Here is a 17811-nt window from a genome sequence, read left to right on the forward strand (position 1 = left end):
AGATTGCCATAATGCTGCAGAATTATTAAGAGAGAGAGAGCTATGATATGTACCTGTGTCTGAATTGGATTGAAGTGCGAAAACTTGTACAAATTTTCATAAGCCTTATTAACAAGTGAAGTCACAGGAAGAGGCTTCAAATCCAACAGTTCAGTATGGGATGTATAAGCCTGAAAAAGCATCAACAACATTTTCCATTAGAGAAACGGAAGCAGATAGACTAAACTACAACTGAAATTATCTCATTACTCTCACCTCTGGCAAGGCAAGATTTTTGAAAGATATAGTGTAAAAAGCTTCTGCATGCAACCAAGAATCAGAAACAGCACGAATGTAGTATTGAGGAGGATGTGGTTCAAATATAGGAACAGTAAAAGAAAGCTTTTGAGGTTCTCCTCTTGCCATCCGCTTTGTCAGTGTGAATAGCTCTGAGTGATAGATATGGTCATTTTCAGAATCCTGCTCCAGAATTCAAAAAAAAAAAAAAAAACAAAAATAGAAAGAAAATCAATAGTCATATTTCAGAAGAACATTGCCATGAAAAGGAAATATTAGCAGAGAATGAATAAGATGGGAATCAAAACAGAAATAAACAAAACATCAATAAAATACATATGAGACAGTACAACCGATCCTCATTTACCCCTTGCTTAGCTTATGAGTCAGTCAATGCAATAGCCTCTCACACCACCCATTGTATAAGCAGGTTCATGTTACCTGTTAACCACATGAATTACTTTAATTCATCCCTATAATGCCAGATAATTGATTTTGGTTCTCTCAGCCAGCCCACTACCACCTTTGAATCACCTTCAATCACCAAATTTTCCAAGTTCAAATCTTGGGCAATCTGAGCCCCTTGTAGAACAGCCTAAAGCTCAGCCCTAATAGAGCCCCCAACACCCAATGGTTCCAAGTATAGTGCCATTACAATACCTTATCTCTTATAACCACTCAAATTCCAAAAGGGCCTGGATTACCTCGTTTTGTTCAATCAAAATTTAACTTTAAAATCCGTCATAAAGAGGTGTCCACACCATGTTTACCCTTATCCATGTGCACTCAGTTGGAAGCCACTGTATGCAAATTTCTCCAAATATCATTAAAGGAAAATTGGCAAAATAAATCCAATGCTCTTAACCTTTGTATGACCCTGGTCATTACACATTCTTTGATTTGTTGCCTGCTCTCTCTCTTGAAAGATTCTTGCTTTCTTTCTTCTCATAAGGTCCAGATCACCGTTACTCTAGTGCACCTATAGATTGTCCTTCCCCTTTTCTACGGCTAAACAAAAGTAGATGGCCAAACAAAGCTTTCAATTGATTGAATGAACAGATTCTGATGGCTTTATTGTGATTATGAGGGTTGGGTGTGTGGTTTTCTTTGGAGGGGGTTATTTGTTATTTCTTCTCTTAGGTGATTATTCCTTGTCACATTTCTCGTAATTTCTTTTTCTTTTAATAACATTTTTATATAACTAAAATAAAAAGATAAATTACAGATCTACCCTTTGTAGGAGGCAGCAATATAAAAGAATGAAAATAAGGGCCTAAGAGGCTCACTACATAGCCAGCTCAAATAACAAATAAGCATAAAGAAGCTCAATAATGAAATAAACTCCTGCAGCCCAAGCAACAAAATCTAATTGAAGTAAATGTACCTTCAAGAAAGTGTATTTTGGTTCTTTAATGAATTCCTTTCCTTTTTAAAATAAAAAAAATCCCTTTCTTGTACTATAAAAAATATTAGGCATACTCTTGTGAGTAAACCCAAATAGATTCTAGGTCAAAGTAGAGAAGAAGAAAGAAGAAAGAAAAGAGAAAGAAGAAGGAGAGAAGAAAAGTATTCGGCCAGACTAGAAGAGAGAATGTAAAATCACACCTCTCCTAGCCGACCCACTTGAATTTATTCAAAATACTTAGAGTTACAAGAAAGACTATTTTGTCCCTCATAGACGATGGGACACATAACTTTAACTCAGATACAAATGACCTTTCTCTTTCAAGAAGATAAACCAGAATGACCAAAATACCCCTGACTGGAGCATTCTAACACTCCCCCTCAAGCTGGAGAGTATATATCATATAATCCCAGCTTGTTACAAATGTAATCTATTCTTCCCTGAGACAATCCCTTTGTGAAGAGATCTGCCCACTGATTTCCTGAGCTCACATGAGATGTAGTTATTACCCCACTTATCACTTTCTCTCTCACAAAGTAACAATCCACCTCAATATGTTTAGTTCTTTCATGGAAGACGGGATTGGATGAGATGTGAACAGCAGCTTGGTTATCACAGTATAGTTTCATGGGTTTGTCAATTGAGAATCCCATCTCCTGTAGTAAGTTCTTCAGCCATACTAGTTCACATGTGGTATGGGCCATAGCCCTATAGTAAGCACTTTTGCGAGTATACACTTGAGTAATTGGCGGCCTCTCTGTAGTAACTGGCATATGATGTGCATCTGCAGTAGAAGTGGGAGCTACGGGAAGGGGGTCCACAACCGGAACAGGAAGAGGAACCACAGAGGGAGAAGAAGAGACCCCGGCATTGGAGAAAAAAGGAACTGACTCAAAGAAGGTGACATCAGGGCACACAAACGATTTATGAAACTTAGGGTTATAACACTTGTACCCTTTCTGAGTCCTTGAGTAACCAAGAAAAATACACTTCGTAGCCCGAGCATCTAGCTTGTCTACTCCAGGCCCCAAGTGCTGAACAAAACAAACACAGCCAAAGACTCTTGGGTGAGAGGAAAGGGAGACAAAGTGGGGAACAACACGGAGAAAGGGGATTGACTTCCAAGGATTGACATGGGCATCCGATTTATTAAAAAACAGGATGTAAGAACAACATCACTCCAAAAGTGCTTTGGGACATGCATATTGATCATCAAGGACCGAGCAGTTTCAAGAAGATGTCTATTTTTCCATTTAGCTACATCGTTTTGTTGCGGGGTGTAGGCACAAGAAGTTTGATGAATTATTCCATGATATTCTAGGTATTGCTGAAATGATGAGGAGATGTATTCTTTGACATTATCGGAGCGAAGTATTTTCATATGAACACCAAACTGAGTGCGTATTTCAGCATGAAATTTATGAAAAATAGAGAACAATTCACTACGGTCTTTCATAAGATAGATCCATGTCATCCTTGAAAAGTCATCAACAAAGATTACAAAATACTTAAACCCATTGTATGACACCACTTTAACTGGACCCCATACATCAGAATGAACTAAAGCAAAAGGACTTGAGACACGACTATCAGTTCTTGGACTAAATGAGACTCGATGATGTTTTCCCAACTGACATGACTCACAATCTAATGATGAAAGATGACTCAAGGAAGGAACTAGCAGCTTCAAAGCCTTGAGAGAGGGATGACCAAGTCTGCAGTGCCATTGGAGAGGAGTAAGAGACGACTGAAAAGCCACTGGGGGCCACCACCATCAAGGTAATACAAACCACCGGCTTCATGCCCTCCACCAATCTTCCTCCCCGTCTTGAGATCCTGAAACACACAAGAAGAATGATAGAAGGTTACAGAACAATTAAGGGACTTGGTTAATCTGTTAACAGACATAAGGTTAAAAGGGAACTTAGGGACATATAAAACAGATGCTAAAGACAAGGAGGAGAGATCAACATCACCAACACCATAGATAGGAGATGTAGAACCATTAGAAAGTTTAACTGTTTGAGATGTGGAGGAGCGAGAAAAGGAAGAAAATACATTAAGAGTCCCAGACATATGGTCCGAGGCTCCGGAGTCAATGTTCCAGGGTGAACCTTTGGAAGCTAAGCATTTCATACCTGAATGGGCAAGTGTAGCGGTGTTCTGCTGAGATGTTTGAAAGAACTGCTCATATACTGCACGTGGTACACTCACCATTTCTTGCCCAGAAGCACAAGCAGATGTGGAGGGGGTTGGGTCAGTTTGCTGCCTTTCAGTAATTGTGCTATTACTCTTAGACGTAGCATGGTGAGCACAAGTGTTGGGTGGACCACGCAAATCATAGTAGAAATTAACTGTGTGCCCCTCTAAGCCACAATGTGTACACTTTCTCTGAGCATTACTCCTTCCTTTTCCACGGCCTCCCCCTGACTCTTGGCCTCCAGTCCGGCCACTAGCCCGGTTGAACATGTGTCCACCACGGTGAGGTCCACTGCTGCCACCACCACTTCTACTTCCACGACCACTCCCTTTAGTCACTACCAAACCAGATCTATCAGAGAAGGAAGAATGTTCTACCGGCTCAATGGATGTCCTCTTAAGATAGGCAAAAACTTCTTCAAGTGAGGGGAGAGCGGATCCCCCCAATATCTGTGCTCTGACAGACTCATACTCAGTCTTCGAGCCCACAAGAAACCTAGTCACATCAAGTTGTTCACGTTGCTGTTGTTGGATCTGGACATCTGATGTTAGAGGGTGATACACATTGAGCTCGTTGCGGATGTTCCTCAAACTTGCATAGTACTCTTCTAAGCTTTGACTCCCTTGTTTCAAATTTAAGAACTCTTGGTACAACTGATATACCCTAGTTGTGTTGTCTTGTCCAGAGTACAACTTCTTAGCATGATCCCAGATTTCTTTGGCTGTATCTCGGAACATGAATTTCACACTAATCTTTGGTTCCATGTTGTTCCAAAGCCACGTCATTATTTGTGCATCTTCTTGTTCCTAGTCGCTGAACCTAGGGGAATTAGAGGGAGGTTTCTCCTCTCTCACATGTTTCACTTTCCTCTTGGCCTTCAAGAACACCTCCACGGATTTTGCCCATGGTACATAATTCTCACCATTCAACTTGATGGATGTCATTTGAACACTTAGATAATCTAGAGAAGGCATGATGCCTGTTTTGTTGTCATTCCCATCTGCAAATGAAGCCATCTTAATTATTTCACCTTCAAATATACACCACAACCTCACACACTTCACAAGACTTATCTCACTTATGATACCACCAACTCCAACTTCTTCAACTGCACATTACACACTACACACTAAGGCTGAAATCATTCAGTCAACACATCAAACACCTTGACTGCACACTGCAGGACAATTTACCATCAGCACGCCAAGGTTGAAATCACTCAGTCATTTCATCGAACACTTGTTCTTCATACTGCAGAACTGATTACATGCAAGGTCTAGGAGTTCACTTTTAAGCATTTAGAATCATAGATATGTCAGCCACCACGCCACTGCTGTCGTGGACTTCAGCAGTCCACGACTCTTCTTTCAGCACGCATATGATGAGCAAGAAAAAAAGAACATGACTGATATGCGTATCAGTCTCACCAAGCTCCACAACAACTAACTTTTGAAGCACAAAGTAGCATTCACAGTCCATTATTTGAGCACACGACAGCAGTGTTCATACCTGTCTACGTTCAGCCCTCTTCGTACACTGAATAGAGAGTCTAGTGTACCACTTCAACGACCACCACAGCACCGGCCAGAGGCATTCTCACCTCCAGGCCCTCAAAACGGCAACTCCTTTTTCAGCCCTTTATCGAATCTCCAATCAGGTCAGCTGAAGGATGAAAACTACTGTGAAGCTGGCGGCGAACCCAGGAAGAGGACAGCAGCAAGAAGAGAGAACACGAGACCTTATCGCTCTGATACCATGTGAGTAAACCCTAGTAGATTCTAGGTCAAAGTAGAGCAGAAGAAAGAAAGAAAAGAGAAAGAAGAAGGAGAGAAGAAGAGTATTCGGCCAGACTAGAAGAGAGAATGTAAAATCACACCTCTCCTAACCGACCCACTTGAATTTATTCAAAAAACTTAGAGTTACAAGAAAGACTATTTTGTCCCTCATAGAAGATGGGACACATAACTTTAACTCAGATACAATAGACCTTTCTCTTTCAAGAAGATAAACCAGAATGACCAAAATACCCCTGACTGGAGCATTCTAACAACTCTAATATTTTTATTTAAACAAAATTTGTATGAAATGTATAAATTTTGTATGTACAGTTGTGAAGCAGCATAATCTTTCTAATGTTGAACACGTACATTAAGTAAATATTTTAGAATTAAATCCCATAGTGTGTGGGAAAAGATGTACACACATGCCTCAACTTTGGGTTCTATGAAACTGTCATCCAGACATAATAACCTGCATTTGACACTGTCATAAATGCAGAGTCACACAAACCAACCTGCATAAATGCATATATATATACAAAATTGCATGCTGATAAAATGCTATGTGAACAATTAACAAAGCATAGAAGACAGATTCAGTATAACTGTATTAAATCAACTCAATCTCAGTTAAATGGTGAATAAGTTTGATACATTTACAACAAATTATTGAATTACATTATGGATCTGGGTTATCTACAACCTCAACAAGAAGCAACCAACGCTCAGCAGCACCATGAAACCGATCCTTCCAAATGAAGTCAGGTGTTATGAGCAAATCAACCTGAAAGAATTAATTAGGTATCGGCATACAAGAATTTCATGTCGGGCATCAAATCATTAACAAAACAACACACCAAGTGTTATCAAATAATTATCTTCATAAATAGACTTACCTTTAGAACAGTTCTAGTGATTGGACTTACATTCGCAGATAAGTGAATGTACGGGAAGTACCCTAAGTATTGTTTAACCAACTTGCAAGACAAAAGTAGTTAAAAGCAAGTGAGAGTTATGCCCTAAATTAAGCATAATAAGTAAAGAAAACTCTGAGAGCTCCATGGTATAGAGTGTTACCTTTCCCCCAGGTGCATACCGAATAAGTGCTCCAATGTCCTTTTCCTCCATCTCCTGGAGCCGGTCTAAATCAGCTCCCCGTTCTTCAAGCTTCCTTAGTATCTGGAAAAAATAAACAATTAATAAATAGAATTCCCTACAAAGATGGGATCAGTAAACAAAACAAACTATGAAAATCAAGATGACATAAAATTATGAATAGGGGTGTTAGACAGACATCAGCTGAAATGTCCTTGTCAAACTGTCTGAGAGGATGTTGATGTGGCCAAATTTGGCGATCCACAGCTTTGCAATATTCCAACAAGAAAGAAGACATCTCACACCACCCTCTGCGAAGACAAATTTCAAACAAAGCCCGCATAATACGTGCCAAGCTTGCACTTATATATGCTGCATCAGAAATTAAAGAAAAGCTATCTATTGATCCACGTGATATGTACACCTGCAAATTACAAAAAAAACAACAAATTATCTCTCAAATATAATCCTTTCTTTTACTCACCAAAGGGGGGAGTAAGAAAAACTAAAACATCAGTGAGATATAATGCGAAGACCTGAATGAGGATTGAAATTTTCCCATGTTTATTAGAAGGACCACCCTTAACTTCTAGAGGACAGCATTTGCGAACCAAGGTTTCTAGCTCAGCTTGTTCCTCTTCTCTTACAGCAATATTTTCAAATTCAGAAGAATGAGCCACCATATTAATCAGCTGCACCAGAAAAAAAAAAAGAATATATAGAAAAAAAGAGGAGGAAAAGTTAAAATAATGAAGGAAACAGAACATTAAACAATATATGTAGCAAATAAATGGAAAACCGAAATCTCCTCAGCTAGATGCATAAAATAAGCCTTGACATCCAAACAGGTACCACTTTAAATATTTCCAACCTAATTAGAAACTGAACTTGACAGAAAGAACAAAATACAAAAAAAAAAAAAAACATTATCAAATACCTCACTGTCATTCATGTGGCGCTTCAGCATTTCATTGTACGTCTCAACACTGGAGTACTGAATATAAAAGTGACTAGCAATGCGACCAAGTTCGGTACAATAAAAATTACCACTTTTTTCATCAAACCGCATCATTTTTGATTTATCAAGGGCACGTGCTGCATCTATTATAAGAGACCTCTGTTTGGAAACCAAAGAAGGATCTCCAATAACCTGCCAAAAAAGGAAGAAAAATCCCCCAACCAGAACTCAGAAAGTCAAAGGAAATGCTACCAATGTAGTAAGAAGAACCAAATTACACAACAAACAAGAACATGATTGGACATGGACATCCACTGAGAAGTGTATTTTTAATCATGAATTTCTGTTTAAGATTGAGTTAATATGTTAGGGTAGGGAATAAGGTTATATGACTATTTAGAGAGGTCAAACTTCTTTTTTTTTTTATAAGCAACAAAATATTCATTGAACACCAGGCTGCACATGAAAAATACAGCCAAAAAAGCTTACAATGCTGGGCCTCCCAAGAGGCCATCCACAACTGAAAAATTATAATGCTACACACGAAAAATTACACATTAGCAGCCGGTTGTGGCATCCCCAATCTAAACAAGATTTCCCAACCCCAGCCTTAGCCAGAGAATCAGCCAACATGTTGGCATTCCTAGGCACCCATTTGAACGAGGCATTCAAATCAGCACCTAAGCTTGAGCCATTCTGACTAAAGGTCCGAACTTCCAAGGAATTTAGTCTTGCCTTGTCATCCAGCTTAAAACCATTTGACAGTCACCCTCAACTTCCACATTTCTTAACTCCTGCATAACTAACAACTTTAAACCCTAACCAAGGCCAAAATTTCAGCTCTAGAAGAATTTCCTTGTCCCACCAGACCTGAAAAGCTTAGTATGATACTGCCCTCATGGTCTCTAACAACTCCTCCCACCCCTGAGGGTCCTGGGTTTCCAAGGCTGCAACTGTCAAAATTGAGTTTGAGCACCTCTAGATTAGGAGAGGTCAGACATTCAATAAACAGGCTTATGATTTTTTTTCCTTTTTAATGCATTTTTTAGTATTTTTGAGCAGCAAGGGTATGGTAGTCATATAAATTTGGAATTGGAGTCTAATCATAAGGATTCATCTGTCTAGTCTTTCCTTTCCCTAGTGTTTTAAAAACACAAGGTGCAAAAAAACCGCAAAGTGCTTTTCGCACCCAAGGCACAAGGCGCAAGGTGAGGCACGCACATTTTTGAAGCAAGGTACAAAATTAAAAAAAAATGCAAAAAAATACAAAATAAATAAAAAAATATTAAAAACAGTATTAATTAAAAATGCAAACTTTAATTTTAAACTAGATGATTTAAAAAGCCTATTAGCACAAATTAAAATACATAAACATATAAAACACATTCAACAAGTCGACAATTCAAGCATGCCAAACTTTCAATCTCTTAATTTCTTTCCCAATCGCATTACTTCAAATAGCTAATGATATCATTTTGTTTATGGAGGCTTCCTTGGAGAATATTGCTAATTTGAACAAGTAGTTCAATGCTTTGAATTGGTGACATGACTCCATGTAAACTTCTCCAAAAGCAGCACTTGTGAAAATAAATTTGAATGATAGAAATCTATTGGAGAGGTTCAAAATCATGTTGGGATGTAAAGAGGAGAGTCTTCCTGTATCTTTGTCGGGGATGCCTCTAAGTGGGAATCCTAGATGTCAAGGTTTCTAGGAGCCAACTCTTCATGTAGAAATTAGCTATGTAGACAAAGAACTATCACTCAAAGTGGGGCAAGCTCACTTTTTTTTTTATCAATAACACAATTCATTAACTATCACAATAAATTACAGATAGGAAGACAAACTTTCTTATCTTCCAGCTACATCAAGAGCCCCAAGAGAGAAAACAAGAGAGAAAGAGAGAACAGAAAAAGAAGAAAGTTAAATTACATCTTTCCCAGAATACGACATCCCTGTCCACCCCTTGTTTAGCTAGCCCATAAGCAAAAGAATTAGCTGATCTTTTTCCCAACTAATTTTAACTTCCATTACTCAAATCGGCCATCTGAATTTTCTCTTCAAATTACTATAACTCCAATTCCATCTTTTTATCCAACAAAGGCCTCCCTTGCTAACCTCATTTTTATCATCTCTTAGTGTTTCAAATTCCAATAAAAATTAAAAACAAGATTGAGGAGCTTCAAAGGGACTTCTTATGGGATGGTGGAGGTGGAAAAAGAAACCATTTTTTGAGTTGGGAGCAATTGTGTAAACCTAAGGAGGCTGGAGGGTTGGGCATTGGGAATGTAAAAGAAAGTAACATTCACTAGCAAGTATGGGTTGAATGCAAATGGTTGGGATGGCAATCTCCAATTGAACTGAGTGCAGCCAAACAATCCTTGGAAAGGTATTGTCTCCACATATTATAGTTTTATTCCTTTCATTAGATACAAAGTGGGAAATGAAAATAGGGTAAAACTTTGGATCAATGTTTTAAAACGTGGAGGCGTGACGCGAGGCATGAGGCATAGTTCAGAACATGAGGCATAAGCCTACTTAAGAGGAGGGGGATGAGGAGGAAGGAGAAGGGAGAAGAGGAAGGAGGATTTCATTTTTTTCTTTATTTTTAATAAAAATCTTTTATTATTAAGAAAAATGAAGATGCATATCACTAGTTAAAAGGGGGGGGGGTCTTGTTTTAAAACCGCAAGGCACAAAAAAGGCACAAGGACCAATTTGCACCTTTTTAAGAAAGGTGCAAAACTACAAAAAGAAAGCTAAAAAATAAAAAATAAAGTCAGAAAATTCAAAAAAAATTTAAAAAATGCCAAAAATTCAAAAAATATTAAACATAATGTTAATAAAAATATAAACATAAATTTTAAAATAAATGTTTTAAAAAATCAATTATCTAAAATTAAAATACATAAACATAACATGTAAAGCGTATTCAAATGAAAATTTAAAAATAAAAGCAAACAATATAAAACATTTTCAAGCATGTAAAACCCACAATCTTTGTTTTCCTTAATTGCATTGCTTCAAGTAGCTAATGTGATGTAAAACATATTGCATTCTTGATTCTATGAGTCACCTTTGTACCACGCCCCTTGATGTAAACAAGTCGCCTTTGTACCATCCCCTATTTGCTAATGTTGTTCATTCATTCATTCCAATAAAATGTCTTCTTAAAAGGCAATTAAAGTTATAAAATAATTATTTTTCATGTGAAAAATAAGAATTTCAAACCCTAACATAGACTTGTTTGGGCTTGCCTCTAGGGGCGTGGTCAGGGGTCCAAGGGTGAAGCCCCTGGCCCAACCGTTAGAATCAAAAAAAAGGCAAAAAGCGCAAAATTTTAAAAAGGCACACGCCTGGGCTGAGGCGCTAGGCGCACGCCTAGGCGCACCAAGCGTATGCCTTTTGAAAGGGGTGCGTCTAGGACCTGGGCGAGGCACATACCCCAAAATGCGCCTCGCCTGTGTGCCTAGGTGCGCCTTTTAAATCACTGCTCCCACGCCTTTTAAAACACTGCTTTGGATTGACCTTTGGCGGGGTGACTCTACCTTGGCCACCACTTATCTTAGGATCTTAGGGAAGTCTACATTTCCCCTGTTCCCACAAACTTGGCCTTCAGAAACTCCACCCTGCCAGCAAGTTCTCTTCCAATTCTGTTTTCAAGGCTTTGATCACAGGTGAGTAGTTAATCACAACCCTCCCAAAGTGTATTTTTCTTTGGGAAGCTTGTCTGAAGAGAACAAACACTTGCAACCTCCTCCATAAGAAGAATACTGGCAGATTATGTCTCTCCCCTCATAACAGCACTTTATGCCTTCATGTGGTGAATCTGCTGATCATCTACTTCTCCGATACCAGGAAACCAGAAAAATTAGGTGTCATTTCCTCAACCTCATAGGCTACAACTGGGTTGCCCTGAAGCATATTTTGGATTTCATTTGGCAGTGGCAAGGTAGAGGCCTCAGTAGCAGAAGCAAGGTTTAATGGAAAATAATTGTTCATGCAGTGACGTGGAGTGTTTGGGAAGAAGGAACCATCAGATCTTTGACAACAAGACAAGAACTCGGGAATATCTCTCACATCACTCAAAACGATAATTTGTGTATCACCAGTTCTAAGCTGTATAAAGGTGTTTCTATTAGCAATCTGTATATAAACATAACAAACTTCTTCTTCTCTACTTTCTACTCCCTGAGGTCTTGGGACAAGAGGGGAGGGTGAGGACTTTAAACTTTGAGGGAAATGCTTTAAGAAAGCCAAGTTTAGCAAGAATTGGAGGAGCTTTCAAAGATAGGACTAGTAATATTTGTTGGGCTTATAGAGGGCAGATTGGGATTGGTATCCGCATTGCTAGAGATGACCTCAATTAAACTGAATGGGGATAACTATGTTCCATGGGCTAAATCAGTGGAAGTTTTCCTCAAGGCAAAGAGAAAAGTGAAGCACATAAAAGATGAGAAACCACTGGCTGACTCCCCAGGGTTTGACGATTGGGAACAAGAAGATGCTCAAATCATGACTTGGCTATGGAACAGAATGGAACCCAAAATTAGTGCCAACTTCATGTTTCTTGATACGGCTAAGGATATATGGGAACATGATAAGAATTTGTATTCTGGACAAGATAATACAACAAGAGTATATCAACTTTATCAGGAGTACTTTGATTTGCAACAAAGAAACAAAACACTAGAAGAGTACTATGCCTGCATGAAGAATATAAGGAATGAACTCAATGTCTATCATCCCCTCACTCCAGATATTAAAGTTCAACAACAGCAAAGGGAAAAACTAGATGTTACAAGATTCTTGGTGGGGCTGAAATCGGAGTATGAACCAGTTAGATCCCAAATATTAGGGAGCTCCACCATTCCTACACTTGAGGAAGTATTCTCACGGCTTCGCAGAATTTCTTTGGGACAGACAGAGAATCCCACACAGTCTGATAGATCAGCACTTGTGACAGCTAGAGGAGGTGGACACAGTACAAGAGGGGAAGGACATGCCTCCCGAGGAGGCCGTGGCAGTTCCATGATTGGTCGGGGTGGTCGTGACTCAGGGGGAGACCGTGGCAGAGGGAAGAATAACTCTGCAAGGAAGTGTACTCATTGTGGCAGGGAAGGACACACAGTGAATTTCTGTTATGACCTACATGGCCCTCCCTCTAAATGGGCTAATCATGCTGTAGCAAGTGAGGTTGACATCAGTGACAGTAAACAGGCAAACCGGACTCCTCCAACATCTACATCTACTTCTGGGAGGGAGATGGTGAGTGTACCGCGTGATGAGTATGAATGGTTCCTTCAAACTACTTCACAGCATACCACTGCCACACTTGCCCACTCAGGTATTGCTTGCATGTCATCAAAAACCTCTCCCTGGATTATTGACTCTGGAGCCTCAAATCATATGACCAGGACTCCAGGTGTTTCTCTTCTCTTTCTGAAACCTCCACATCACAAACTGTTACACTTGCCAATGGGTCCTCATCTCCCATCTGTGGTGGATCTTCAATTGCTCTTCAGACTTCACTTACTCCTCTACAATGGCATTGCCGACTAGGACATCCATCTCTCAAGGCTCTCAAGATATTGGTTCCGTCATTGAGTCATTTGTCAGTTTTGCAATGTGAGTCATGTCAGTTTGGGAAACATCGTCGTGAGTACTTCAGTCCAAGAGTTGAGAGTCGTATGTTGAGTCCTTTTTCTTTGGTTCATTCAGATGTTTGGGTTGGTCCAATTAAAATAGAGTCTTATAATGGGTACAAGTATTTTGTCTCCTTTATTGATGATTGTTCAAGAATGACATGGATTTACTTAATGAAAGAAATAAGTGAATTATTTTCCATTTTTCAAAAATTCCATGCTGAAATACGCACACAATTTGGTGTTCCAATCAAAGTTCTTCGTTCAGATAATGGTCGTGAATACTTTCTTACTTCATTTCAACAGTATTTAGAACAGCATGGCATTATTCATCAGACCTCATGTGCATTCACCCCTCAACAAAATGGGGTAGCTGAACGGAAGAACCGTCAACTTCTTGAAACTGCTCGGTCTATTATTCACCACATGAATGTTCCTAAACGGTTTTGGAGTGATGTTGTACTCACTGCATGTTTCCTCATTAATCGGATGCCCTCTTTCATTCTTCATGGCCAGTCCCCCTTCTCTATCTTGTTTCCCACTTTATCTCCATTTCCATTAACTCCTCGTGTCATTGGTTGTGTGTGCTTTGTCCACAATCTGAGTCCTAGAATAGACAAGCTAGATGCACGCTCAATTAAGTGTGTCTTCCTTGGCTACTCTCGGACTCAAAAAGGGTACAAGTGTTATAATCCCATTACCCGAAAGTGCTATGTCTGCCCTGATGTCACATTTTTTGAGTCTGTACCCTTCTTCTCAAGTCCTGAAGCACCTTCATCTCCACCCTTACTTCCTCTTCCTCTTCCTGTCAGTGATCCAGTTCCAGATGTTGTTGTTGGACTAGACTCATCACCTCATTCAGTGCAGATCACCAACGAACGACCACCGATCCAACAAGTGTATACGCGTCGAACGACACCGGCCCCTCCTCCAGCTTCTACCTCATCTGCGGATCCTCTCATGGCTTCTATTGCTGAACCTTCAGACCTTGACCTACCCATTGCCTTACGGAAAGGTAAACGCAGTTCTACCCTCCATCCCATTTCCAATTTTGTTTCATTATCTCGTCATTCTACCTCACATCGCCAGTTTGTTTCACTTTTGTCCTCTATTTCCATACCTAACAATGTTCAAGAAGCTCTTAGTTCACCTGGATGGCGGCGGGCAATGGAGGAGGAACTTTCTGCTCTTCAACATACTCAAACGTGGGAACTTACTACTCTCCCACCCGGTAAGCATGTTGTGGGATGTAAATGGGTGTATACTGTGAAATACTTGCCAGATGGTAGTATGGAGCGTCTGAAGGCCAGACTTGTTGCTAAAGGTTACTCACAGTTGTATGGAGTGGACTACATGGAGACATTCTCTCCAGTGGCTAAGATTGGTTCTGTTCGTGTACTAACTTCCCTGGCAGTTATGTATGATTGGCCTCTGTTTCAGCTTGACATAAAAAATGCCTTCCTCCATGGTGATCTGGTGGAGGAGGTATATATGGAGCAACCACCTGGGTTTGTTGCTCAGGGAAGGATGGTAAGGTGTGCAGATTGAAGAAGGCAATTTATGGGTTGAAGCAATCACCACGTGCTTGGTTCGGGAAGTTCAGCGAAGTGGTGAAGAGTTTTGGAATGAAGCAATGCCAGGTTGATCACTCAGTGTTCAGCTATGACTCAGAAGCTATGAAGATCTTATTAGTAGTCTATGTGGATGATATTGTCATTACTGGCAGTGATAAATTGGGGATTGGCAAACTAAAGGTATTTTTGCAAAATAATTTTCAAACAAAATACCTTGGAACATTAAAGTATTTCTTGGGAATAGAGGTTGCCAGGTCAAAACAAGGTGTAAATCTGTGCCAAAAGAAATATGTTCTTGATCTACTGGAAGAAACAGGACTGTTAGGTGCAAAACCGGCTGAGACCCCTATGGAACCAAATGTTAAGTTGAGCAGTGATACAGGAGAAGTATTTGAAGATCTTGGAAGGTATAGACGACTACTGGGAAAGCTAAACTATCTGACTATCACGAGACTCGACATCTCCTTTGTAGTCAATGTGATGAGCCAATTCATGCAGAACCCTCGTATACCTCACCGGGATGCAGTTCTTAGAATTGTAAGGTATCTAAAAGGAGCTCCAAGCCGTGGGCTATTGTATAAACCAGGAGGAAAACTTGAAGTAGTTGAGTATACAGATGCAGACTAGGCAAGCTCAGTGAATGACAGAAGATCTACTACAGGCTATTGCACATTTCTTGGAGGAAATTTTGTGACATGGAAGAGTAAAAAGCAGACGGTTGTGGCCAGAAGCAGTGCTGAAGCCGAGTATAGGGCCATGGCACACACTACCTATGAATTAGTGTGGTTGAGGAATCTCTTACAAGAAATTGGGTTTCACATGGATAAACCTATGAGATTGTACTGTGACAATCAAGCTGCACTCCATATCTCTTCCAACCCTGTCTTTCATGAGAGAACAAAGCACATAGAGGTTGATTGCCACTTTGTGAGGGAGAAGGTTCTTGCTAGAGAGATAAATACAGAACATGTGGGCTCAAATGATCAGTGGGCAGATTTGTTTACAAAAGCTCTAAGCTCAGGGAAAGTGAACTATCTATGTAACAAGCTGGGATTATATGACATATATTCTCCAGCTTGAGGGGGAGTGTTAAAGTGAGCCGAATAGGGGTAGTTTAGTCATCTTATGTTTGTTATGTAGTTTGTTTATGTGGCAATTTTACTAGAGACACTCTGCCCCACACTTAAGTAAGGGTAGTTTTGTCTTTGTAAAGGTCATTAGAATCTAATAAAGATTAAGGGGGTCGACTGTATGGGGAGTCCATCAGATTTTGACAGACCCTTATTTTCTTTCTTCTTCTTCTCTTCTTCTTCCTCTTCTTCTTCCTTCTCTTCCTGGTTCGGGTTACTGTAGCAGCATTCGAAACAGGGTCCAACACCTTTTAGATTTGAGAATGTGCTAAGCCACCTTGGTTTGTAGAGAAAATAAATGAGTGGTGGAATGAAAGCAATCCAAGGGTGAATTGGGAGGGTATGAAGTTCCATTGGAAACTAAAGGAGTTAAAACCTAAAATCAAGGAATGGAAATAGTCAACACTTTGGAAGACGTAAAGAGAGGAAACAAGAAGTGATTGGTCGAATTAAGGAGTTGGATACTAAAAAATGAGAAGGCACATTTGAAGAAAGGGATAGGAGGAAAGATGGACACTAAGGAAGCAGCTGGAGAATTTGCTTTTTAAAAAAGAAATTAGTTAGTGACAGAAATCTAGACACAAGTGGGTAAAGGAGGGAGATAGAAATACAAAATTCTTTCATGCCATGGCAAATGGGAGGAAAAATTATATATCTAAGCTTGTGATTGATGATGTAACACTCACCCAATAGGCAGAAATAGTAGGGGCTTTGTGGATCATTTCAAATAAATTTACAGGCAACCCCTAAATGGAAGACTTTGGTTCAAAGGATCGGATTGGCCAAAATTATCTGAGGATTTCAAGTCTTGGCATAAAAGAAGTTTTGATTTGGAGGAAATAAAGGAAGCAGTTTTCTCTATGGATAAATCTAAAGCACTAGAAGCAGATGAGTTTAAAATGGCTTTTTATCAAAGGCATTTGGGATATACTGAAACATGAGTTTACAAGTATTTATTGAATTTTTTGAGAAGGTGTGATTAATCTAGGGCTAAATTCCACCTTTATTGCTTTGGTTCCAAAAAAGTGTGATGCAAATCAGCCAAAAGAGTTCAGACCTATCAGTTTGGGTAATAGTCTATACAAAAATATTGTCAAGGTGCTCTTGCGAAGAATTAGAGTGGTGCTTCCTTTTATTATCTCCTAGAATCGAGGTGCTTTTGTGAAGGATAGGCAAATAACTAATCAAATTTTAATTGCCAATGAGAGTGTTGAGGATATGAGAAGATGTGGGAGAAAAGGCTTAGTGTGCAAATTGGATTTGGAAAAGGCATATGATGTGGTGGACTAGTCCTTTTTGCTGCAGGTGATGAAGAGTTTTGGTTTTGGGGAAAAATGGTGAAAATGGATACAAGGTTGTATTAAGACTTTCCATTACTCCATCTTGGTGAATGGGGTAGTAGTAGATCATTTTCCTATAGTTAGACAGATTAGGCAAGGGGACCCCCTCTCTCCCTTCTTCACCTTAGTTGCTGAAGTTTTGGGCATGCTAATTACTAGGACAGATTTTAGGAACTTGGTGAGGGGTTGGAGGGTTGGTAGGAATAGGGTACTAATCACTCATTTGCAGTTTGCTGATGATACTGTACTATTTTGTGAGAGTGATGATGTAAGGTGGATTAGAAATTGAAGTTGGTGGTTCAACTATTTGAGAAAATGTCAAATTTGAGAGTAAATCTTGACAAGAGTTGTGTGGTGGGAGTTAATATGGTTGAGAGGGAGGTGAATGAGAGAGCAGATAATAATGAGACGT

General features: G+C 39.6%; 1 protein-coding gene across 10 annotated transcripts in view; it reads right to left on the bottom strand.

Annotated features, from left to right (window-relative positions):
* The window catches only part of LOC104597958 (U5 small nuclear ribonucleoprotein helicase), a 156926-nt gene that overhangs the window by 90294 nt on the left and 48821 nt on the right, over positions 1 to 17811 (bottom strand). For all 10 annotated transcript variants that reach the window (XM_088903295.1, XM_010259770.3, XM_088903296.1 and 7 more), the window contains exons 22-29: positions 7692 to 7904; positions 7291 to 7446; positions 6954 to 7178; positions 6737 to 6838; positions 6556 to 6636; positions 6363 to 6443; positions 256 to 459; positions 54 to 170 (exon numbers count right to left, since the gene is read on the bottom strand). In XM_088903295.1, coding sequence (XP_088759421.1) covers positions 54 to 170; positions 256 to 459; positions 6363 to 6443; positions 6556 to 6636; positions 6737 to 6838; positions 6954 to 7178; positions 7291 to 7446; positions 7692 to 7904 — 1179 coding nt within the window. The remainder of the gene's footprint in view (positions 1 to 53; positions 171 to 255; positions 460 to 6362; positions 6444 to 6555; positions 6637 to 6736; positions 6839 to 6953; positions 7179 to 7290; positions 7447 to 7691; positions 7905 to 17811) is intronic.

This window comes from Nelumbo nucifera, chromosome 4 (genome assembly GCF_055504915.1).
Source record: "Nelumbo nucifera cultivar China Antique chromosome 4, China Antique-T2T, whole genome shotgun sequence".
In the NCBI taxonomy this organism is placed as follows: Eukaryota; Viridiplantae; Streptophyta; class Magnoliopsida; order Proteales; family Nelumbonaceae; genus Nelumbo; species Nelumbo nucifera.